Below are 25,764 nucleotides of genomic sequence, written 5' to 3' on the forward strand. Positions count from 1 at the left end.
GGCTCAGGGCATTCCTGTTCCTGCTGCAGTGGGAATGTGCCCGTCACAGGTCGGGATTGGGCTCCAGTGTTCCCAGAAAGGGAAGGGAACAAAGCTCCACTGAGTGATGTGAGGTCGTTCAGGCAGAAATCCCTGGAAAATCTCATCCAGTTTAAAACTCCCCCCACAAAAATCCTGAAAGGTGAAGACTTCTCAAGGTCCCAATTGCTCCTTGTGGGCTGGAAACCTTTTGTGCCTTTGGGAGCATCCTCTGGCTGCTTTTTAGGATGTGTGGGAGTTGGGGCATACAAATTTTTCCTTTTTTTTCTATTCAGAGAGTGGGCAGGCCGTGGCACAGGGTGCCCAGAGCAGCTGTGGCTGCCCCTGGATCCTTGTGAGTGTCCAAGGCCAGGTTGGACACTGGGGCTTGGAGCACCCTGGGATAGGGGAAGGTGTCTCTGGGGGTGGAATGGGATGGGATTTATGGTCACTTCTAACCCCAACTGTTCCTGGATTCCGTGATTTTCCCAGCTGGTGCTTGGATTTCAATCCAGATCAAAACTCTTCTCTTGATAAATCAGTTTATTTGCATTAAAAGTGCAAAATCAAAGCTTGGCGGGTAAATTCCATGTGGGGCTCCTTGTCCTGGAGCAATGCCGGAGGGACAGATCTCCTTGATTTCTAAATAACTGTAATTTATGAGATCTTATCAACATTTGGTTTGGATCTTATCAATATTCAAATTCCTATCCTGACGCAGTCCCTTATCCAAAGACAAACCATGTCTGACCATATCCTGCTGTGCTCCCAACACAGGGAAGATTAATCCCTGTTGGAAAACAGAGGTGGGACCAAGGTTGGTGATCCTTCCATGGATCCTTGGTGGCACCAGCTCCATGTCCAGGCTGAAATCCCATGTGTTTCATGCTGAGGGCTGGGGCAGGGGAGTCCAGGGCTGGCAGCAGCATCCTCCAGCTCATTATCCCAGATTTCCCTCTCCCATGACCGCCTGTGCTCTCCAGGCCCACTCCACCCTGCTTAACGAGCCGTGTCCAGCTCAGGGCCTCATCCAAAACTGCGCCTTTTCCCACCCTTTGATTCTCCCCTCTCCAGAAGGAGAAGGATTACATAAACTGGAGGGTTTAATGAGTGCACTGGGCTTGCTTTTGGGGGAATTTCCAGTGGATTCAGGGTTATAACTTCATTAGGCCTCATTGGGAAACTCATGGCAGCGCTGGGCGGGCCCGAGCCCCGACCCTTTGTTGTGTTCTCTTCTGAAGGACCGAGCGCTCCCGCCCCTTTTTGAAGTCCTAATTCCCTTTATGGGATGTTGCAAGGCCTTTCTATAGAGTGCTGCCTCTGAAGTCCGAAAATCCCAGTGCCAAAAATGCCCCTTTCCCCATCGGCCTCGCGTCCTGACGTCGGGAGCAAAACTTTGTCCTGGGCAGTGTCCACCCAGACCTTTCCCTCTGGGGCTCTGTTGCAAAAATTCCCATTGTTGGGATTCATCCTTGAAGAGATTTTTTTTTTTTTTTTTTAAAGGGATGGGGTTGGAAGTCCCCTGGCTCAGCTGGGAGGAGCACTCGGAGTAAATAAACTCCAGGGCTACTCCTGCTTTCCAACCACTAGAGGTCAAGGTTGTGCTGTGGGATAACACATCCCGCAAGGATTCACATCCCCATCCAAGGATTTGCTCCTGTTCCTGCTGCAGCTGCCTCCAGGGGCAGCTTTGTACATGGAATTTTGCTAGGGATTGCCCAGCTCGTTAATTAATTCAGAGCTGATTGTGTGTGCTCGGGGTGAGGAGCACTTTGAGGTGGATTTTCCAAGGAATGGGATTTCCATGCCTGGATCTTCCAAGGAATGGCGTCTTCATGCCATGCTTGGATTTCAGTATTCCTCAGGTGTAGGAATTATCCAGTGCTCAGTCCCTGGTGGGGTTTTGCTTCCCAAGGGGAGATTCCAAAGGGATTTCCAGGCTGGCAAAAATCAAAGCTGCTCCTGAATTATTTTTGGTGGGATGTTAAAACTTCCAAGTTTTGAAAAGGAAATAATCTGGGAGGTTTGCACACAGATTAAGCACACTCTGTGTTCTCTGCAGTTCAGGTAGAAAAAGGAATTAATAATTAGAGATTTTTAATAGTAATTAATAATGTTTAATTCTCTCGGTGTTGCTGACAATTGAATCTCCAACAGGTTTAATGGTTTTCCTGCTTCCTTCTAAAACCAGGCTGCCACATTCCCTTAGGAAAGGGGATGAGCCCCTTTTGCCACCTCAGAGAATCCTGGAATTCCAGAATGTCCAGAGGCTACCTGGGCTTGTGGAAAGTGTCCTTGCCCATGGAATGAGAGGATCCTGAAGATCCTGTCTGTGATTCCATGATTCCCACGTACCTGTCTCCTGATACATCAAAAATCCACAGCATAATACGGGGAGGAATCCTCTAAATCTGTGTCTAAATCTGTATAAATTCCATGTTTTCCGAGTGTTTGTTTTCCAGTTACACCAGCTCACAAACCCACATGTTCAGCAGGGCCACATCCATGGGATTGGCCTTTTCCCTTGATTTTGGCTGGGATTTGACCCCTTGTGTGCTGGTGCGTTCCCATTCCTTGCCCTTGGGTTTGAACTTGATCAGCTCCTGAACAAGTGGGGCTGAACAATTTCTCCTGTTGATTATTGTGCTCCATATCAAAGGAAAAACAGTGGAATTTTTGCAGGAGGGCACAGTGTGACCTCAGCTGCCAGACTCCCCCAGAACCCCTGGAATAACTCGGTGTGTTCCCAGCCCTCCATCCCGTTGCTTCCAGCACGTTTTCCTTGAGCACCTTTTACAGCTCGTTCCGCACATCAACAATGCGCAATTAAACCCTCCTGGGCTCCCACAAAAATGCTTTCAGGAACCTCTGGGGTCCAGATGTGGAATGTTTTGTGCCGCCACGGCTGGGAAAGAGGAACAAACCCGGCGGTTCAGGAGGTCCCTGTGACAGTCACCACATGGCCCGTGGGCCAATATCGCCGCAGCTGGGCCGTAAATGGATCAATGTGGCAGCACGGGGGCCGGGGCGCTGGGATTTGGAAAGAGTCAGGAGCGTGTTTGGATTGTTGCATAATCCCTGGCCTGCTTTGCAAATGGATCTGGGAATATCTGGCTCGGGGGGAAAGGCGACGTGTCGGAATTCCGCCGAGCGCGTGGCGCCTCCGGCCTCCTTTGTCCCCGTTCAGGGCTGGCTGCTCCTCGTGCCTGAAAACCAAGTGAAACCCCAGGTGGAATCTGTGTTTGCTCCTAGGCACAGCAGCAGAGGAACCTGGACAACATCGTGTCCCAGCAGCCCAGGATTGGCGGGGGGAAGAAATCCAAGAAGGAATTCAGCGCCAGCTCCGAGCTGGAGGTGAAGAACACCAGCCCCATGTCGGAGCAGGATTCAGGGATCTTGGATGTGGAGGATGAGGATGAGGAGGAAGAGGTAAACACCAAACTGGGTGGTGTAGGGTGTCTGTGGTGTCTCAAGAGGTTTGCTCCTTGCTCGTGGGGGAGTCCTGAAGGTGCAGAAGAGGCTGGAGAATGTGGGATGTGTCTCCAAATTTGGTTATTTTGTGGTTTTATCCCTATTCCCATTCCTGGGCTCAGTAGAGAGGCCAAGGATTGGGAAATGCCCACCCCAGTTTGTCCCAGCACCTTGGTGCTGCTGGAGAACATCCATCCCTCATGGAAACATGGCTCCATAACCCGATTTTTGGCCTTTTCTTTTGTCCTGGTTTGTCTTTGGATAAGGGACTGTGTCAGGATGGAAATTTGATTTCCTTGATGTGCTCCCTTCTTCCCTTCCTGCTGCAGCTTGCTGGCACCTGACAGAGGGTTTTGGGAACCACATAACCTGGGGATGGTGTTGGGTTTTCCTTCCTCCCAGTGCTGGTTCACCTGGGATTTGGGATGTTTCCCATGGAATTGAGCCCCGTGTGTCAGGAAAGGCAGCTCAGAGATCCAGAGCTGCAGTGCAGGACCTGGGGAATTGAACCTTTGGATGTGTCCATCATTCCTTGGGATGCAGCCGTGTCCTGGATGGTTTTTCTCACTTGTTGATGCCTCTTTTGTCAGGAAAATGATCTTTTCAGCTGCAATCAGTCCCTGGGCTGGGGGGTGTTTGCAACCCTGTCTGTGACAGTCCCTGGGCAGACATGGAGGGGATCAAGGACAAGCTGGAAATTTGAAATTGGGGTTGTTCAAGTGATTTGGGCTTTGTTTTCTTGCTGCAAATCCATTTCCTCCTTTCCATGGCTGCTGTGCATCCAGAGCGGAGCGAGGTCACATCTTCCTCCATGGGGATGGAATTGTGGGGTCAGCCCTGAGCCCTCCTGGGGCCTGCTCTGGGACCCTCTGGGGGGGCTCCACATTCCTACAGCAGCATGGAATGAGGGACCAGGGCTGGAGCCAGGCTGGGAGGGCTGGGAATGTTCCCCTGGAGAAGGGAAGGCTCCAGGCAGAGCTCAGAGCCCCTGGCAGGGCCTGGAGGGGCTCCAGGAGAGCTGGAGAGGGACTGGGGACAAGGGACAGAGGGACAGGAGCCAGGGAATGGCTCCCACTGGGAAAGGGGAGATTGGGCTGGGATCTCGGCAAGGAATTCTTTGCTGGGAGGGTGGGCAGGGGCTGGGCTGGAATTCCCAGAATTGCTGTGGCTGCCCCTGGATCCCTGGCAGTGCCCAAAGCCAGGTTGGACACTGGGGCTTGGATCCGCCTGGGATAGTGGGAGGTGTCCCTGGCGTTGGATCCAGATGGTATTTAAGGTCCCTTCCCACCCAAATCCATTCCATGATTCCATGGTTCTGGCCTGTCTCAGGCAGGTGAATCCCACCTCTGGGTGTGGTGGCCCTTTGGTGACCTCCCAGGGGTGACCCTGCAGTGGGGATGGGCAGGAGGGGCTGTCCTGTCCCAGTCCCTGTCCCACGGTGGGCAGGGGCTGCTGTCCGTGGTGATGAACAGCACAGGGGCAGGGGCAGCAGCCATGGCACCCCCGGGTGCCCCTGGCCAGGTGTCCTGGAGGAGATGCCATGGGGGAGTCCCCATGGGAAATATACCATGGAGGAGATCTTGTGGAGGAGATCGAATGGAGGAGATCCCTTGGAACAGCCCCCATGGAGGAGATGCCATGGAGGAGATGCCATGGAGGAAATCCCATGGGGGAGATCCCATGGAGGAGCCCCCATGGAGGAGATCCTGTGGAGGAGATCCAATGGAGGAAATCCCATAGGGAATATCCCATGGAGGAGACACCATGGACGAGCCCCATGGAGGAAATGCCATGGAGAAGCCCCAGGGAGGAGATCTCATGGGGAATATCCCATGGAGAAGATCCCATGGAACAGCCCCATGGAGGAGATCCCATGTGGGAGAGAAAAGCGAGCAGTTTGTTCCTGGTCAGCTTTGAGTTCCCCGTGTTCCTTGCTCATAGAATCAGGGAATCTCCTGGATGGAAGGGGATCCACAGGGATCATCCATCCAGCCCGGTCCCTGCCCAGACCCCCCAAAATCCTACCCTGGCCATCCCTGGAGCTCTGTCCCAATGCTCCTGGAGCTCTGGCAGCCTCAGGGCTCTGCCCATTCCCTGGGCAGTGCCAGCACCCTCTGGATGAGAAACCTTTCCCTGAAATCCAGCCCTGGAACTGCTCCAGGCATTCCCTGTCCCTGGGTCACCAGAGTGAATCCTCCTGGGGATTTGTTCTTTTTGGAAAGAAAATTATTGATTTATTGGCCAAAAAAACCTTTCCAGTGGAAATGGAGCCATTCCAATTTTGGACTCTGCATGACAAGAGAGACCTGGAGGGGCTGGAGCGTGCCCAGGGAAGGGATTGGAGCTGGGAAGGGGCTGAGAACTCCTGAAGGAGCTGGGAACGGGCTGCAGAATCCCTGAGGGAGCTGGGAAGGGGCTGAGAACTCCTGAAGGAGCTGGGAAGGGGCTGCAGAATCCCTGAGGGAGCTGGGAAGGGGCTCAGCCTGGAGCAAAGGAGGCTCAGGGGGGACTCTGAGCTCTGCCTGGAGCCTTCCCTTCTCCAGGTGAACATTCCCAGCTCTGTCTCCAGCTCCCTGATGTCCCCTGGGCTCTCTCCAGCAGCTCCAGATCCTTTTCCCAAGGGCTCCAAAGCTGGATTGGAGTGGAGCCGTGGCTGGGGGCAGCAGTGGAGTTTTAGGGACAATTCTGTAATGTTTGTGTCACCTGCTCCGTGCCCTGTCCTGGAGTGGAGCCCTGTGGGTTCTGTGTCCTGTCCCGTGTCCCTGGGCCCCAGCTCACCCATGGGTTCCCATCAGTGGGACTCTGGGTTGTTTCTGAAATCCATGGATTTGGCTCCTCTGGAATTCCTGGTGTTCCAGTCTGGAGGGACAGAACCTGTCCTCACTGAGGGACAGAACCTGTGTTCGTGTCCTGCTTCTGCACCAAAACCCACCAAGGGTCTGAGGTCCAAACCCTCAGATCCCAAATTAACCCTTGCATCCCAAATTAATCCTTCTATCCCACATTAACCCTCATATCCCAAATTAACCCTTATATCCCAAATTAACCCTTCCACCCCACATTAACCCTCCTATCCCAAGTTAACCTTCATATCCCAAATTAACTTTCATATCTAAAATTAAATCTTGTATCCCAAATTAGCCCTTCTATCCCAAATTAACCCTCGTATCCCAAATTAGCCCTTCTATCCCAAATTAACCCTCGTATCCCAAATTAACCTTCATATCCCAAATTAACTCTTGCATCCCAAATTAACTCTCCTATCCCAGATTAACCCTTGTGTCCCAAATTAACCCTTGCATCCCAAAATAACTCTTGTATCCCAAATTAACCCCTGCATCCTAAATTAACCTTCCTATCCCAAATTAACTCTTCTATCCCAAATTAACCCTCCTATCCCAAATTATCCAAACCCAGAGCAAAGCTCCCCTAAACCCTGAGCCATCCCTGTGCTGGTGGCAGCCAGGGCAGCAGTTTCCATGGCAAACTGGCCTTGCAGGGGTTAAATGAGCTGCAGGATTGTTTAACCCCACTTGCAGGAGGGATTTGGGTGTTTCCAGAGCCCTGCCCTGCTCCCAGCTCTGGGAACGTGCCTGCTGCAGGATTTGGGAATGAGATTGGGAGGTTGATGTTGTGTGGACTGGGAAATTTTGGGATAAGATGAATAAATCCTTTGTTCTGAAAATCAAGAGGAGTAAAAACCATGATTGGGCTAGAGGAGGTGGCAGGGGAGCCATCAGTCCTGGCCTGGGGCAGCCTGAGCTCCCGTGGCATCGGCACGTCCCAAAAATCAGGGATTTATGGATTTATGGATTGTTGGGAGCGCTGGCAGTGCAGCTCTGGCTCAGGAAATGCAGGCACTTCTTCAGGGCTAAATTCAGGGAATTTTTAGATGTGTCTGAACGTTGAAATAGCAGATAAACACCTGAATTTGTGAATGTGAGATCAGGGTCATTGTGTGATGTGTTAATCCAGGCAGAGGGAGAATTCCACGGAATCATGGAATGGCTTGGGATGGAAGGGACCCTAAAAATCATCAATTCCTGTGGGCAGGGACAGCTCCCACTGTCCCAGGGGAATCCAGCCTGGCCTTGGACAGTGCCAGGGATCCAGGGGCAGCCACAGCAAATCTGGAAATTCCAGCCCCGCCAGGAATTCCTTCCCAAGAAAGAATTCCCAAGAGGGAATTCTTTCACTCCAGTTCCATGTCAGAGAGGAGTTTATCCCACAAAATCCCATCCCATTGCAGCCCTGCCATGGCCAGGGACACTTCCACCATCCCAGGCTGCTCCAAGACCAGCTCCAGAGGCAGTGCAGGTGTGGGAATCCCATCCTGGATCACTTCAGGATGGGCTTTAAGGTTACTCCCATCCCAAACCAGTCTGGGATCCTGGGATCCCCCATTTCAGCTCCAGCCAGGACTGATTTCCCTCTCACCCTGTGATCCTTTACCAGCTCCATTTCCCCCTCACAAAGGAGTTTATCCCACCAAATCCTGAGGGTGCAGGTGTGGGAATCCCCTCCTGCAGCACTGGGATCACCTCAGGATGGCCATTAAGGGATCCCAAACCTTTCTGAGATCCTGGGATCCCCCATTTCAGCTCCAGCCAGGACTGATTTCCCTCTCACCCTGTGATCCTTTACCAGCTCCATTTCCACTCCACAGAGGAATTTATCCCACAAAATCCTGAGGGTGCAGATGTGGGAATCCCATCCTGCAACACCTCAGGGTCCCCCAGTTAGGGTCCCTCCCATCCCAAACCAGCCTGGGTTGTTTTGGTATCCCCCATCCCAAACCAATCCTGGGGTCCCCCATTTCATTTCAAGCCAGGACTGATTTCCCTCACACCTTGCAATCCTTTAACAGCTCCAGTTCCACCTCATTGAGGAGTTTATCCCACAAAATCCTGAGGGAACAGATGTGGAATCCCATCCTGAATCACCTTGGGCTGCCCCAGTGAGGGTTCCTCTCATCCCAAACCAGCCTGGGATCCTGGGATCCCCCATTTCAGCTCTAGCCAGGCCCCTCTGCAGTGCTGAGATCTGATTTTCCTTGCATGGAGGAGATTCTTTCACTCCAGTTCCACATCACAGAGGAGTTTATCCCACAAAGTCCTGAGGGTGCAGGTGTGGGAATCCCATCCTGCAGCACTGGGATCACCTCAGGATGGCCATTAAGGGATCCCAAGCCATCCCAAACCAGTTTGGGATCCTGGGATCCCCCATTTCAGCTCCAGTCAGGATTGATTTCCCTCTCACCCTGTGATCCTTTACCAGCTCCATTTCCACCCCACAGAGGAATTTATCCCACAAAATCCTGAGGGTGCAGGTGTGGGAATCCCATCCTGGATCACCTCAGAGCTCCTCCATTAGAATCCCTCCCATCCCAAACCAGTTTGGGATCCTGGGATCCCCCATTTCAACTCCAGTCAGGATGGATTTCCCTCTTACCCTGCAATCCTTTACCAGCTCCATTTCCCCCTCATGGAGGGGTTCATCCCAATCCCAGTTTTCCCTTCCCATCCCTCCTGAGGAGCCTCCAGGCCCCTTCCCAGTGCTCTTTGGGATTGGGAATCCTCCCTGAGCCCCGAGCTCCCCTCCAGCCTCACTAAAACCCCAAACCCACCCCATTTCCAGGGCTCTCCTTGGCCCTTCCATCCCTGCCCTTTTCCCACCCCATTCCCACAGAACCCTCCCTTTTCCTGGGATTTGGGGTGCCGGAGCTTCCAGCCCCCAGGGAGAGCCAGGGGAGCATCCCCAAAGAATGCAAAATGGAAATTCCCCCTCTGATCCCACCCAGCCCTAATTCCCTTCCCAAGGGAAAAAAAACAGGAAAAATCAAACCCAAATGGGACTTTCAAGCAAAATCCAAATAATTACTTGGGGTTTTTTGCCTTTTTTTTGCCTTTTTTCCCACTTTTTGTTGCATGGGTGGTGCCAGCATCCCTTGGATTCTGGGCCTGGAATGATTCCCAGCGTTCTGGGGGATTTCAGTGGAGCAAAACCCAACACTAAAGGGCATTTTCCTGCTTCCAAGGCCTGAAAAATCAGAATATTTGGGGAGATCCCAGGAATTAAAAGGAATTTTTCCTTACCTGGAATCCTGGCTTTGCCCATGACCCACTGGTGTTGGAGCTGCTCTCACCTAGAAATGATATTTTGGTGTTATAAACTTATTTAAATGGGATTTTTTTTAGAGTTAAATTCAACTGAAACTGAATTTTTAGAGTGGAATTTATTTATATTTGATTTTTTAAAATTTATATTTATCTAAAAGTGTTTTTTTTTAGAGTGGAATTTGCTTCTATTTTAATGTTTTAGAGTTATATTCACTTAAAAGTGATTTTTTTTAGAGCGGAATTTATTTAAATTTGAATTTTTTAGAGTTGCACTCTACTAAAAGTGTTTTTTTCTTAGTTACACTTACATAGTTGTGATTTCTTACAGTTTCATTTGCCTAAATTGATTTTTTTATAGTGGAATTTAGTTCCGTTTTGATTTTTTTAGAATTATATTCATCTAAAAGTGATTTTTAGCATGGAATTGATTTAAATTTGAATTTTTTAGAGTTGCAACCCCTAAAGTGATTTTTTTTGGAGTTACACTTATTTAGATGTGAATTTTTTTATAGTTTCATTTGCCTAAATGTGATTTTTGAGAGTGGAATTCCTTTATATTTTAGTTTTTACAACTGTCCTCAGCTAAAAGGGATTTTTTTGAGTGACACATTTAATATTAGCATTTTTAAAATCAGAATTTTTTTTTAGATACATTGATCTAGATGTGATTTTTTTATAGTTTCATTCACCTAAATTGGATTTCTTAGAGTGGCATTAATTTATGAGATTTCTTAGAGTTGAACTCATCTAAATGTGATTTTTTAGGATGGAATTTATTTAAGTTGGAAATTTTTAGATCTACACTCACCCAAAAGTGATTTTTTTGGAGTTACACTGATTTAGATGTGATTTTTTTAGTGTTTCATTTTCCTAAATGTGATTTTTTTTTTAGCGTGGGATTGATTTAAATTTGAATTTTTTAGAGTTGCACTCACCTAAAATTGGCATTTTGGAGTGACACGAATTTATAGAATTCTTACAAAATATTTTGATAAATTATATTTTTACATAATTTATGATAAAACAAATATTATTTATATGATTTTTTTTATAATTTCATTTACCCAAATGTGATTTTTTAGAGTGACTTTCATTTAAATTTGATTTTTTGGAAGATTTCACTTCTCTCCATGTGCTATTTTACTCTTTTGCTTGCCCGTATTTAGTTTTTTTTTCAGTTATCCTTATTTACCCATGGAATTTTCAGGAACTGCACTCACCTGGATGGGAATTTTTGGACTGATGCTCATTTAAATTTAATTTTTTTAGAGCTACACTTCCCTAAATGTGATTTTTTTGGAATGGCTTTCAATTTATCTTTGTTTTTTTTTAGGATTTCAGTTGTTTCATTGTGATATTTTCAAATTCCACTTGTCCATATTTAATTTTTTTGCCATTCTACTTATTTATAAATGAAATTTTTATGACTTGTACTCACGTAGATGGGATTTTTAGTGACTCTTACTTAAATTTGATTTTTTTAATAGTTTCATCCACCTAAATATGATTTTTTGGGGGGTGACAAACTTATTTAAATGCGATTTGTTTTTTAGGATTTCACTTGTCTCTCTGTGATATTTTAGACTTCCACTTGCCCATATTTAAATTTTTTGCAGTTCTGTTATTTATAAATGAAATTTTTATGACTTGCACTCACCTAGATGGGATTTTTTAGAGTGATGCTTTTTTAAATTTATTTTTTTTATAGTTTCATTCACCTAAATGCAATTTTTTTGAGTGATAAACTTATTTAAATGTGGGGGAGGGGTTTAGGATTTCAATTGTCTGTCTGTGATATATTAGAGTTCCATATACCCATATATAAATTTTTTTCGGTTCTACTTACTTATAAATGAAATTTTTGTGAGCTGCACTCACCTGGATGGGATTTTTTAGAGTGGTGTTTATTTAAATTTGATTTTTTTAATTGTTTCATTCACCTAAATATGATTTTTTTGAGTGATAAACTTATTTAAATGTGATTTTTTTAGGGTTTCACTTGTTTTAGGGTTCCATGTACCTATATTTTGCAGTTCTACTTATTTATAAACGAAATTTTTATGACTTGTACACACATAGATGGAATTTTTTAGGGGCACATTGAAATTTGATTTTTTTAATAGTTTCGTTCACCTAAATATGATTTTTTTGATCAATAAACTTATTTAAATGTGATTTTTTTTAGGGTTTCACTTGTCGGTCTGTGATATTTTCGTGCTCCACTTATCAATAATTCATTTTTTTGCAGTTTTGCTTCCTCACCCATGGATTTTTGGTGAGTTTCCCACGTTTTTAATGGATTTTTCTCCCCGTTCCAGGTGCCTGGAGCCCAGGATTTGGTGGATTTCTCCCCGGTCTATCGATGCCTCCACATCTACTCTGTCCTGGTGAGTGAATCCGGGATTTTCCTGCTTTGGGGAATTCCATGGATCTGCCCCTCCCTTCTTCATCCTGGGATGTGCATCCCTGAGGGAGGAAAAATCCAGGGAAGGATGGATTTGGGGAAAATCTGAGGAATTCCTTCATGCAGGGCACAGAAATGCAAAGGGAATTTCCTCCTGTCCCAAATCTGGAATTTTTCATGTGTTTATATTTCTTGGTTGTTGGGTTTTCTCCAAGAATTCCTCTTTGGAGGCAGGAATTTTGTTATTCCATGGGAATGGACAAATTTTGGGCAGGAATTGGTTGGAATCTGATGCTGCTTTCTCCAAGAATTCCTCTTTGGATCCATGAACTTCATTATTCCATTGAAATGGGAGAAATCTGGAGAGGAATTGGTTGGATTCTGACATTGTTTGCTCCAAGAATTCCTCTTTGGATCAGTAATTCCATTATTCCTTGGAAAGGGAGGAATTTTGGGCAGGAATTGATTGGATTCTTGATACCATTATCTCTGAGAATTCTTTGGATTCATGAACTTCATTATTCCATTGAAATGGGAGAAATCTGGGGAAGAATTGGTTGGATTCTGACATTGTTTTCTCCAAGAATTCCTCTTTGAATGCAAGAATTTTGTTATTCCATGGGAATGGAGGAGTTTTGGGCAGGAATTGGTTGGAGTCTGACGCTTTTTCCTCCGAGATTTCTTCTTTGCATTCAGTAATTTTGTTATTCTGTAGGAAGTGGAGAGTTTTGGGAAGGAATTGGTTGGATTCTGATGTGTTTGCTCCAACAATACCTTTTTTGGATGCAGTAATTTCCATATTCCATGGAAATGGAAGAGTTTTGGGCAGGAATTGATTTGATTCTTGATACCATTATCTCTGAGAATTCTTTGGATTCATGGACTTCATTATTCCATTGAAATAGGAGAAATTTGGGCAGGAATTGGTTGGATTCTGACATTGCTTCCTCCAAGAATTTCTCTTTGGGTGCAGGAATTTCATTATTCCATGGGAATGGAGGAGTTTTGGGGAGGAATTGGTTGGAATCTGATGCTGTTTTCTCCAGGAATTCCTCTTTGGATGCATTAGTTTCCTTTTTCATTGAAAATGGGAGAGTTTGGGGCTGGAATTGGTTGGATTCTGATACCATTTTCTCCAATAATTCTTTGGATTCATTGACTCAGTTATTCCATCAAAATGGGAGAACTTTGGGCAGGAATTGGATTCTGAAACCATCTTCTCCAAGAATTCTTTGGATTTGTTAACTTCATTATTCCATTAAAATTAGAGAGTTTTGGGGCGGAATTGGTGGATTCTGATACTATTTCCTCAAAAATTCCTCTTTGGATGCAGCAATTTAGTTATTCCCTGAAAAATGGGAGAGTTTTGGGCAGGAATTGGTCAGATTCCAATGCTGTTTTCTCCAAGGATTCTTCTTTAGCCACGGTAATTTCACTATTCCATGGAAAAGGAGGAGTTTTGGGCAGGAATTCCTCAAAAATTGATCGTTTGCTGCACCCTGGAGACCTTTCCTGCTCCGCCAGCTCTGTCTGACAGGAGCAGCTTTGCTGCCATCCCCAAATCCACCATTGCCCGGATCACTCTGAGATTCCTGAGGGAAAAATCCCCACAGATTGTGCCAGGAGTTTGGTTTTTAAACAAAAATGGTTCCTTGGAGCTGTCCCAGAGAGCTCCGGTTTCCACAGGCTGGCTCTTGGGAATTCTGAGTACGTGGATTTTTAAAAATATTCATTTATAGGGAGGGCAGATAAGGAACTTTTGGACCTCATCCTCCAAATTTGAACTGGGAATTTTTAGGATGCTTCCAGCAGCATCCAAGCCTTAAATCTCCTGATCCAAGGAACCTGTGGAGCCTCATCTCTTTTTAGGGACATTGGGAGTTCATCCTCCAGCTTTGAATTTTGAGGATGTTTCCAGGATCATCCAAGTCCTGAACCCAAGGAACTTATGGAGTCTCTTCCCTTTTCCAGGGCCTTGGGAGCTCACCCTCCATATTTTAATTTTGGGGATGAATCCAAGCCTTCAATGTCCCATTCCAAGGACCTTGTGGAGTCTTCTCCTTTTTCCTGGGCCTTTGGATTTCACCCTCCAACTCTGAATTTCAGGGATGCATCCGAACCTTGAATTTCCTGATCCAAGGAACCTGTGGAGCCTCATCCCTTTTTAGAGACCTTTGGAACTCATGCTCCAACTCTGGGTTTCAGGGATGCTTCCAGGAACATCCAGGCCTTGATTTTGCCATTCCAAGGAACCTGCATCCCTTTTCCAGGGCCTTGGGAGCTCACCCTACAATTTTTAATTTTGGGGATGCATCCGAGCCTTGAATTTCCTGATCCAAGGAACCCGTGGAGCCTCATCCCTTTGTAGGGACATTTGGAGTTCACCCTCCAACTTTGAATCTTGAGGATGTTTCCAGGAGCATCCAAGCCCTGGATATTCCATTCCAAGGAACTTATGGAGTCTCTTCCCTTTTCCATGGCCTTTGGATCTCACCCTCCAACTCTGAATTTTAGGGTTGCATCCAAGCCTTCAATGTACCATTCCAAGGAACTTGTGGAGTCTCATCTCTTTTCTGGTGCCTTAGGAGCTCACCCTCCAAATTTTAATTTTGGGGATGCATCTGAGCCTTGAATGTCCTGATCCAAAGAACCTGTGCAGCCTCATCCATTTCTAGGGATATTTAGAATTCGTCCTCCAACCCTGAATTTTTGGAATGCTTCCAGCAGCATCCAAGCCCTGAATCTGCCATTCCAAGGAACTTATGGAGTCTCATCCCTTTTCCAGGGCCTTGGGAACTCACCCTCAAAATTTTAATTTTGGGGATGCATCTGAGCCTTGAATTTCTTGATCCAGGGAACCTGTGGAGCTCTCCCTCCAATTTTCCATTTTAGGGATGCTTCCAGCAGCATCCATGCCCTGAATCTGCCATTTCAGGGAACCTGCATCCCTTTTCCAGGGCCACTGGAGCCCAGGAGCCGTTTTGGGGCTCTTCCCCTGTGGTTGGGCAGCCCAGATCCCAGGCAGGAGATGAAAGGAGCTCTGTGTTGCCAGCTCTCCTCCCTTCCCAGCCTGCAGAGGGAATTGTTTCCCAGTTTCCCAGCGTCCCCAGCAATCCACGCGGGTTTGCTGAAGGAAAGGAACTGTCAGAAGCCCCGTTCCTATAAAACATCTTATTGTGCCCCTCATCTGTTCATAATTAGGTCATTTGGCCATGTCGCCGTGAGATTTTCTTGGAATGAGAAGTTCCCCTCCCCAAAATGCATGGCTGTGTTTATCTTGGAGGAAAATCCCAGTGCTCCAGGCGGAGCTGGGAGCTGGAGCAGGAGTTTGTTAATTGGGAATTAGGAGGGAGCTGAAAGGCTGGGGGGGCTGAAAGTGCCACTTTGTTTGGGGAAACTTCAGGGAGAAACAGGGATCGTGGAGACAGGATTGGGAATCCTATTGGAGGGACTGCCAGGCCTTGGTTTGAGTCGAGGGTGTGGGTTTGATATGGATTTTATATGGATTTAATATGAGTTTATTATGTACAAATAATTTGGATTTAATATGGACTAAATTTGGATTTAATTCAGATTTAATTTGGATTTAATTCGGATTTAATTTGGATTTATTATGGATTTAATTTGGATTTATTATGGATTTGCTGGTGTGGTTGTCCACAAAGGTGTTGTGAGGAGGGTCAGCAGCTTCTGCTGGTGGATGGGGCAGTTTTGAACATTCCAAATGGTTGCATTCCATGGATTTCAAGGCCAAGACATGGAATTACTTTGCTTCACATAACAGAAATGGGTTTGTCTCTGCATTGGGGATTTTTGTTGTCTTTCTAATCAGAAAAAGGGATTGATCCTCAGAAATGTGTCAGGGGAAGCGGCAGATCCAAGGGATGGATCTTGGTGGGATTTTCTTCTTCTGGAGGTGGGAATGGTGCAGGGGATGGGTGGTAGTGTCCCTACAAGGGACAGGGGGAACATGGGATGGGATAAGAGGGAATGGCCAGGGGAAGTTTAGGTTGGATACTGAGAAAATTCCTTTGTGGAAAGGGTTTTCCAGCAGTCCCGATCCCTGCAGGGATCTGACCCTTGTGATGCCTTGGGGAGGCTGAGCTAGAGCAGAGACCAGACAGAATTAAAGAATAAAGCAGGGATTGGTTAAAAGGATCTCCTCCTGGGGCAGCGCAAGAGCCCAGCCAGGGATGCACCCAAGATGAACCAAAATGGTCCCAAAATGAACCCAGGATGAACCAAAATGGTCCCAGAATGAACCAAGATGGACCAAAATGGTCCCAAAATGCATGAGTGCTCCCGGGGTCTCTCCCTTTTATCTCCATTTGCACCTTGCAGTTCATTGTCCCATTGCAGCTTTAGCCCATGCAGTCCCACCCTGCTTGTTTTTCTCTCTCAGCCCACGGTGTTTGTGCTCTTGGCTGAGATTTGGGTAATTTGTCCTTGGTGCCCAACTGGAGCAGGCATTGTTTGTCTCCCTGCTCTGTGCACAGAGCTCTCCATCCCATAATGTGAACCCAGACCCACACACTAAAGCAGCACAGAATGTGGAAAATAGAAAAGCTCAAACCGGAGGCATCACTTGGGGACACAGGGCTGGGGATGGTTGGATTCAGTCCCTGAGGGTTTTTCCAACCTCAGGGATTCCATGGAGAGATTCAAGCAGGGCAGGGGTCCAGTGCCAGCAGCTCCATCCCCACCCTGAGCTGGGACCAGCCCCTGCTCCCATTCCTGTCCTTGCTCCCATTCCTGTCCCTGCTCCCACTCCTGTCGCTGCTCCCACTGCTGTCTCTGCTCCCACTCCTGTCCCTGCTCCCACTCCTGTCCCTGCTCCCATTCCTGTCCCTGCTCCCATTCCTGTCCCTGCTCCCACTCCTGTCGCTGCTCCCACTGCTGTCTCTGCTCCCACTCCTGTCCCTGCTCCCACTCCTGTCCCTGCTCCCATTCCTGTCCCTGCTCCGTCCCCTGTCCCTGCTCCCACTCCTGTCCCTGCTCCCTCTCCTATCCCTGATCCCACTCCTGTCCCTGCTCCCACTGCTGTCTCTGCTGCCATTCCTGTCCCTGCTGCCATTCCTGTCCCTGCTCCCACTCCTGTCCCTGCTCCCATTCCTATCCCTGTTCCCATTCCTATCCCTGTTCCCATTCCTATCCCTGTCCCTGCTCCCATTCCTGTCCCTGCTCCCATTCCTATCCCTGCTCCCATTCCTATCCCTGTCCCTGCTCCCACTCCTGTCCCTGCTCTCATTCCTCCTGTTCATTCCCAGCCCAGACCCTACAACCAGGAACAAGAACTAACAACGAGCAGAAACCAGAGCTCAGCTCTAGGGAAGGTGTTTTAGGGAGCCAGGAGCAGGAGAAAAACCTTCAGAGCAGCAAATTGCCCTTTTGCTGACCTGAGCCTGAATCCTGGCCTGGCTCTCTAGGCCCAGCTCGGGTGGAGCAATGTCAGAGATCCTGCACAGCATCGAGGGAACGGCCCCGGCAGTGTCAGACGGAAGGATCATAATGTAATAGTTCCCCAAAACTCCCAATATTTGTCATTTACAATGGCGTTATCTCAGAGCTTGGCCTGCAGTTAAAAAGGCCCACGTTGAATAAACATTGAGATATTTATTATTTTTAGTGAAATCGACCTTCCAGTCACCTCGGTTTTATGGCTGCGCTGCTTATAAATTCCCAAAGGATTATTTGCAAACTCCTGCTCCTATCTGGCAGCCTTATCAGCAGGGCAGGAGTTCACATATTGTACCGGGGGGTCAGCCCGCGGTCATGGGCTTCCAGAGGGGGCCAGGCACCTGTAAATCCTGCAAATCCTTCCCTCGGCAACCAAGGCGAAGGACAACATCCAACAGGCACGGAGACTTTTCCAGGAAACGCTGAACTTTGGCAGGAAGGGCAGAGCAGGGGGAAAGAAAGTGAAGGAAGGTCAGGCGGGGGTTAATTGAGAGCTGGACCTTGGTGTGGTGGCGGCTGCGGGGCAGGACGGGCTCTCCTGGGATGGTTTATGGGATTGTTCATCCCAATTCCCTTCCTGGGGAGGAAGGGGCTGCCTCAGAGAGAGATGAGCATGGGAAGGGTTTGGATTTCTGCAGGGCTGGGATAAAATATCCCAACTTGTTTAGGGTGCCTCCATCCTAAACCAGCCTGGGAATCTGTGAATGATTTCCCACCCACCCCACGAGAGTGACTGGCAGCAAATCCAAAGATGGGAATTTCAGGATCAGATGGTTGAGGTCTGGCCTGGTTTGAGCTGATCCTGAGCCCCAAGTCCAGCCCAGGTTCTGTTCAGGCTCTCCTGGGATGTTTTATGGGATTGTTCATCCCAATTCCTTTCCTGGGGAGGAAGGGGCTGCCTAAGGGGAGAGATGGGAGAGGGGAAAGCTTGGATTTCTGCAGATCTGGGATAAAGCATCCCAAAATCTTTAGGGTGCCTCCATTCCAAACCAGTCTGGGAATCTGTGAACGATTTAAGGAGAGGGACTGGCAGAAAGTCTAAGATGGGAATTTCAGGATCAGTTGGGCAAGGCCTGGCCTGGTTTGAGCTGATCCTGAGCCCTAAGCCCAGCCCAGGCTCTGTTCAGCCATTTCAGGCTGTCCTGGGATGTTTTATGGGATTGTTCATCCCAGTTCCTTTCCTGGGGAGGAAGGGGCTGCCTGACACTGTCCTGAGGGGGAGACGCACATGGATCTATGCAGATAACAAACAAAACATCCCAAACTCTTCAGGGGGCCTCCATCCCAAACCAGTCTGGGAATCTGGAAATTATTTAAGGAGGGCACTGGCAGCAAGTCTAGGACATGAGAATTTTGGGGTCAGTTGGCTGAGGTCTGGCCTGGTTTGAACTGATCCTGAGCCCTGAGCCCAGCCCAGGCTCTGTTCAGCCATTTCTGTTCAGCCATCCCAGGCTGTCCTGGGTTGTTTTATGGGATTGTTCATCCCAATTCCTTTCCTGGATAGGAAGGGGCTGCCTGAGGGAGAGATGGGAGTGGGAAGAGTTTGAATTTATGCAGATACCAAACAAAACATCCCAAAATCTTCAGGGTGCCTCCCTCCCAAACCAGCCTGGGAATCTGCAAACGATTTAAGGAGAGGGACTGGCAGAAAGTCTAAAATGGGAATTTCAGGATCAGTTGGGCAAGCCCTGGCCTAGTCTGAGCTGACCCTTTGCCCTAAGCCCAGCCCAGGCCGAGCTCAGCAGCCCTGGCCTATCTCAGCCATTCACCTGCAGCCTGGGCTGGTGGCACCAGCTTCATCCCCTGCTGGCAGAGGAGCTGTGGAAAATGGCAATAAATAAAGAATTGTGACCTAAAGAACAGACCCAGAACGTGATTTCACCATGGAGGGGTCGATCTTTTTTGTTGCCTCTGACCAAAATCCGTGTAATGCCGGGGCTGCTTTGATCAATATCCAAAATAAAGGGGGAGAGGTGAGGCCTGGGCCAGCTGGTTTATCTGCAGGAGCATCTCAGCAGCTGCTGGGTGCCTTGGATTTCCAGGCCAAGACATGGGATGGCTTTGCTTTACACAACAGAAAATGAAAAGCAGTTTTGTGTTTCATGTTTCCCCTAAGCTGCAGCGAGGCAGAAAGCAAAGAGTGAACCCAAAGCAGAAAGGAATGAAATAAAAATAAAAATAAGCCAAAAAAACTCAAGGCAGAGTGGGCTGCACTGAAGGTGCTCCCAAAAAGTTGTCAGGAGGCAGCTGAGGGTGATTTAAGTCCCTTAAACCCTTCCCTGAGTGGGGCTGGTGCCTGTTAGTGCTCATTTAGGCTCTGCCTCGGCGGGGTGGGTTTTTTTAGCTCGGTGCTAATTGCTTCCCAATTACTTTGAGGTTCTTCACATGTTCCTGAAGACACTGGGATTGACACTCCCAGCTCTTTGATCCCAGCTACAAAGGGGTCATTTTAGGGGAAAGAACAAGTGTCCAAAAACACAGGCAACAAGGCAGAAAGAAAAAGGGAGCGGATTCTGAGGTAAAAACAGCCCGAAAAGCTGGAGCTGCTGAAGGATTTCTGGAGAATCCAGAGCTGGATAATTTAGATAAATGGGAGCTGACAGGGATTTACTATAAATTTGTCCTATCTCAGCACAGACATTTTTATCTGTGCTGCCTCTCCCCCGACCCTCGAGCTGCTTTGATGCACAAAGTGCATTAAAAAGGTTAAAAAAAAAAAAAAGGTACAGTTAATAATAACCCCTTTTTTACTGCAAACAATCCATGGAGGAATATCTTGTCAGGGTGGATAGTCTGTATCCTTTTGGAACAGCTCTCCTTGGGAATTTTAGGGAAGGACAAGTTTTGTGTCTCTTAGTGCCCAGCCAGCACAGCCTTGGGAATAGAAACAAGGTTTTCTTTTGGGGTTATCGCTGGAATCACAAGGTTTTGCTGCAGGAGCTGCTCAGGGGTGCCTGGGCCCAAGGTGAGCCTGTGGAATTCCCACCTGGGCTGGCCACATGGAGCAGATTCCATTGGAAATGGGGGATCCTGTGGATCCTGCTCTCCTGCACTTAAATCACTGCAATTCCTCTCCCAGGTGTGCTGCTGCTGGTGCTGCCTGCCCCAATCCTCCTTTTCCTGCTTTTTTGGGATGGGGTTGGGCAGGGGGGCTCCCACTCCCTCCCCACCCTCTCAGGGGCTCAGCATCCCCACCAAAAATATTTGTGCTTTGCAGAGGGGGGCAGAACAATTGAAGTTCTCCTTTCAAGGCAGGAGGGAGGCTCTGAGGAACCACAACTCCAACAACGAGAGCCACCCAGCCCTGCCTTTCAGATGAAACCAAACCTTTTTTCTCTTTGTAGCACCACTTGTTCCTTTTATTCCCCAGTGCAACACAAACCCCACCATGAAAACTCTGTGGTTCTTCTGTTTCAGAGCTCGGGCTTGTCGAGTTTTCCTTGGGAACTCGAATACTTGATTTTATTTTCGTGGAAAGGAGCGGGGGGTGCAGTGGAAAAAAAAAAAAAAAAAAACAAAAATTCCCTTTCTGGTGACTCCTTGTTCATCTCAGGCACTTTGCAGGCTGTCCCATGGCCGTGTCCTGGCATTTCTCAGCGTCTGCTGCCTGGGCTGGTGCCTGGTGCGGGGAGATAGCTGTAAACAGAGCTCTGAGATCATAGGGGAAGGCTGGGGGGAGCCACTTTGTGCACGGCATTGATAAGGCCACAGGAAAAGCCATTAGAGCGGGCCGGTGTCAGTGACCTGTGATAACCACCCTGTCCTACGTGCTAATGGAGCCTGGCCCGAGCCTGGCCCTGGTGGCAGCACAGTGAACTTTGGGAATTGTCACAGAGCTCCCTTAACCCCCTGACCTCCTTTTCTTCCCCGGGAGAAAAGCTCTTGGCTGCCATCAAAGCGGCGGCGGCGCAGAAATCACAGGGCTGGAAATATTCCCCTTGGAAAACAGGCCTGGAAAAGGGAGGGAAAAAATGAAAAAAACCCACCCTGAGCCAGGGAGGTTTTCCTGCAATAGCTCCGATGCAGATTCCTCATCAGCTGAGGGGAGGGGGAGCAGCAGAGCTTTTCCAGGGCTGGAAATATCCTGGAGGTCTGGATTTAGGGCTGGTTTCATCCCCTCAATCCCATCCCATTCTCAGTGACCAGCTCTGATTGCCCCCACTGGGGGAAATTCATGGAATCTGTTTGGTGGTTTGTGGGATCAAATCCCGGGAGAGGGATCTGGGGGGCTCTGGTCTGACCTCCAGGAATGAGGGATAGGGGCAATTTTGGGAAGGATTCCTGGCTGGGAGGGTGGGCAGGGGCTGGGCTGGAATTCCCAGATTTGCTGTGGCTGCCCCTGGATCCCTGGCAGTGCCCAAGGCCAGGTTGGACACTGGGGCTTGGATCCACCTGGGACAGTGGGAGGTGTCCCTGCCATGGATGGGACTGGATGAACTCTAAGGTCCCTTCCCACCCAAACCATTCCATGATTCCATGGAAGCAGCCCTGAGATCAGCCCAGGCTGTTCAGGACTTTATTCCAGCTTGTGTTGAAAACCTCCAAGAGTCCAGAACCTCTCTGAGAACTTGTCCTGCCCTGCCCTTGTCCCCTGTGCTGGCGCTGCTGGGGCACCTCCAGGGCTGGGGCAGCTCTGGAGAGCCCTGGAGGGGCTGGAGCGTGGCCAGGGCAGGGACAGAGCTGGGAAGGGGCTGCACAATCCCTGAGGGAGCTGGGCAGGGGCTGCACAATCCCTGGGGGAGCTGGGCAGGGGCTCAGCCTGGAGCAAAGGAGGCTCAGGGGGCCCTTGTGGCTCTGCACAGCTCCTGCCAGAGATTTGGGATCTTATCCCAGGGAACAGGGACAGGAGCAGAGGCAACGGCCTCAGGGGAGCTCAGGATGGACATTGGGAGGAATTTCCCCATGGAAAGGGGGATGAGGAATTGGGAGTGCCCAGGGAGGTTTGGAGTGCCCATCCCTGAGGGATTTCCAGCCCTGTGGATGTGGCACTTAGGGACAGGGGCAGTGATGGCCCTGGCAGTGCTGAGCATTATTCCCACCCAGTGATTTTAGAGACCTTTTCCAGCCTTTCCCAATCATTCCATGATCCCGTGCCTTTCCCCCTGGGCTGGGGTCACTGAGGAGCTCCTGGCAGTTGCTCTGTGGCTCCTCCAGGTCTCTACCCCCAGAGTGGAGCTGAACGTGTCCCAGGACAGGCCCTGCTGTGGTCCCCATTTGTCACCAGCTCCCTTTGGGGTGACTCCCTGAACTCCTTGATCCCGACCCTCTGGAACTGACCACCCCAATAATTATTTATTTTTCCAGCTGTGCCTCATCCATACAGGGACATCCATGTTTAGGTTCAGGAATATTGTGGAAAAGCACATAAATCCTGGCTAAGGTCAGGGATTCTGCTTTCCCAGGATCCCCAAATCCAGGACATCATTGCTATAACTCCTGCTGAAATATGTCCTGGCTCTCCCCACTCCCCTTCTCCTCCATTCTCATGGAATTCTGTCCCAGGAGGACACAACTCAGGGGCTGAAAATTCTGGAATTCCTCCCATCATTTTTCAGCCTTTACTGCAAATTCCCACTCATTTCCAAGATCTTTTTGAAGGAATTTCAGCCACTGTGGAGCTGCTGGATGCAGGGAGCTCTGAGGCCATGGGGATTTTGTTGGGAATGTTCACCTTGTTCAGGGTCCACCCTGAATTCCAGCCCCGCTCCTGCAGTGTGCAGGCGTGGGAAGGCTCTTCCCAAGATTTGCTGTTTCCGGGCTTTGGGGCTCAGGAGGGTCCCAGGAATGTTTGGAAAACGCCTCAGCTGCCCCAGAGGGCTCTGTGGTGGTGTCCAGAAGGGAGATATCTCAAAAATAACAAGTGATAGGGGCGGAAGTGAAGTGATCTGGAAGGAATTTCCCTGGAGAACTTTGGTGTTCTAAGGTAAAACTTGGTTTAGCTCAAAGGGAAATGGTGAATTCCCACTCTTTTCTCATCCTCTGGTTGCTGATTCAAACCATAATGGAATGGGACTTTAAATCCCATCTAATCCCAATAGCAAGGGCACCCAGTTCAGACTGGAACAGCTCGTGGAAAACTTGGTGCAAGTCTAAATTTGGTGAATTTGAAGTAAAATCAGGAATCTCTGAACCTTTTCCATGTAAATTTTGAGGATTTCCAAGGCTGGAGGCTGCCCAGCCTCTCTGCTCCAACATTTCACCACCCTCTGGGGAATTTTTTCCCTCATTTCATTAATTTTAATTCCTCCTTTTGTATTTTGCCCCATGCCTCTGTTTTTCTGAGTGTTTCCAAGAGGATTCTGGATCCATCTGTTCTGGAATCCAGGACTGGATGTGCTTCCTCAGCCTTCTCCCTCCTCTCCTTGCCCGGCTGTCCCAATCCTGCTGGGCTGATGCTGAAATTCCACATTTAGGGCTCATTTTGGCTCCTAAAAATGAACCAAAGTCTCTCTCTGTTCCACTTCTCGGGGACATTTAAAGACCCAAATCCAGCCCTGGTGAGTGGTGCCAGTTTTTCCTGATTATCCCTAAAATTTCAGGTCTGATGTTGGCTCCAGCTGTGGGAATCATGGAAAAAATGGAATGACAGGAATAGGAGATGGATAGAATGACAGGAATAGGAGATGGATGGAATGGCAGGAATAAGACGTGGATGGAATGGCAGGAATAGGACATGGACATGGATGGAGGGAAAGCTGGGAGGATTCTGTCCCTCTGGGTGGGGAATGAGGATGTGTCAGACAGGAACTCTGAGATTGCAAGGAGAGGCTTTGGGTCATAAAACCATGGAATTGCTGAGGTTGGAAAAGCTCTCTGAGGTCACCCAGTCCAGCCCTGTCCCATGTCCCCAAGTGCCACATCCGCAGGGCTTAGAAATCCCCCCAGGGATGGGGGCTCCAGCCCTGCCAGGGCTGCACAATCCTTTCTTTCCATGAGGAATTTCCCCAAATTTCCAACCTAAACCTCCCCAGGCCCAGCTTGAGGCTGTTTCCATTCTGCTGTTGTTCCCTGGGAGCAGATCCTGACCCTCCCCAGCTGTCCCCTCCTGCCAGGGACTTGTGCAGAGCCATAAGATCTCTCCTGAACCTCTTTTCTCCAGGCTGAGCACTTCTGGAAGCTCCTTGGGCTCAGCTCAGCTGAGCTCAGCTTATCCCTGAAACTCCATCCATAAATAAACCCCGGAGAATTTTCCTGTGCAGCCCAGAAACTCCAGACTTTATTTTATTTTTTTGGGAAGGGGGTTTTGGGGGACTCTGGAGCTGTAAATCCACACCAGCCCCATTCCACCCCTCTCCAGCAGGGCTCAGAGCCCAGCTGCAGCCGCTCTTTTCCTGCTCTTTATGTTTCTCATCCTAAAGCCCTATAAGCACCGGGAGCTGGGAAATGATTCCCATCCTGTTTGCAATAAATCCCTGGTTTTATGAAGGGTCCCCAAAGCCGGCTGGACACGAATTCTCCATGTGTTTACAAATATTTGTGCAGGAAAAAAAGGGTGAGCAACGTCCAGGACGGGCTTGTGACGCATATTCCCCCCTGTTTCAGTCCTTTGTTCAGGAAAACCTGGAAGCCAGGCTGGATGTGCACAATGAACAAACGCTGCTGTCGCATTCCGGGGGCGGCCAGAGCGCAGGGAATGGGATAAACTCCCACAAAAAAAAAGGGATTTCGGGGTCGTGTTGTGGGTGGGAAAGCTCCAAAATCTCTGCACACAAAAGTTCGGGGGATGTTCCCAAGGGCGGCGTTGCCCTCGGAGAGGGTTTTCCGTGGATCCTTTGGAATCCATGGGGTTTGGCTGTGGGGAAAAGCAGCTCTTTCATGGTTTGAAGGTGGGAGCTGGAGGTCTGGGGGACTTGTGATCTTCGGGTTTCACCCTTTTTGTGGGGGCTGAGTCATCTCCTCGCAGCCCACGGGGGCTGTGTGGGGAGCAGGGCTTTGGCTCTTCCCTTCAATCCCCTCTCCTGACTCCGTCTTGCCCCGGCACTGTGGTTGTGGTGTGGCATTGAAACCCCGTGGAATCCTTCAGGATACGAACTTGTTGGGAAAACCAGAGGCTTGAAAAGCTTCTCCTGTTGCATCTTGTCATGGTTTCACATATTAACCGAAGGACAAGGGCGGATCTGTGTAAAAACTCTTTATTGGGATGCTCCAGGACGTGTTTTCCACAGGTGTTGGGTGGGAAGGTTCATCCTGCTTTTGTTTCTAGGCCCTGGAAGCACTCACAGCCAGGTTAGACAGGGCTTGGAGAAACTTTGGGGAATGGGAGGTGTCCCTGCCTGTGGCAGGGGGTGGAACTGG

General features: G+C 48.9%; 1 protein-coding gene across 12 annotated transcripts in view; it reads left to right on the forward strand.

Annotated features, from left to right (window-relative positions):
- The window catches only part of EXOC6B (exocyst complex component 6B), a 296,107-nt gene that overhangs the window by 135,728 nt on the left and 134,615 nt on the right, over window positions 1-25,764 (forward strand). For 11 of the 12 annotated variants that reach the window (XM_063157788.1, XM_063157789.1, XM_063157782.1 and 8 more), the window contains 2 exons: window positions 3,271-3,447; window positions 11,927-11,995. In XM_063157788.1, the coding sequence (XP_063013858.1) occupies window positions 3,271-3,447; window positions 11,927-11,995 (246 nt within the window). The remainder of the gene's footprint in view (window positions 1-3,270; window positions 3,448-11,926; window positions 11,996-25,764) is intronic. The other variant, XM_063157791.1, reaches the window with a different exon arrangement.

Source organism: Melospiza melodia, chromosome 5 (genome assembly GCF_035770615.1).
Source record: "Melospiza melodia melodia isolate bMelMel2 chromosome 5, bMelMel2.pri, whole genome shotgun sequence".
Lineage (NCBI taxonomy): Eukaryota > Metazoa > Chordata > Aves > Passeriformes > Passerellidae > Melospiza > Melospiza melodia.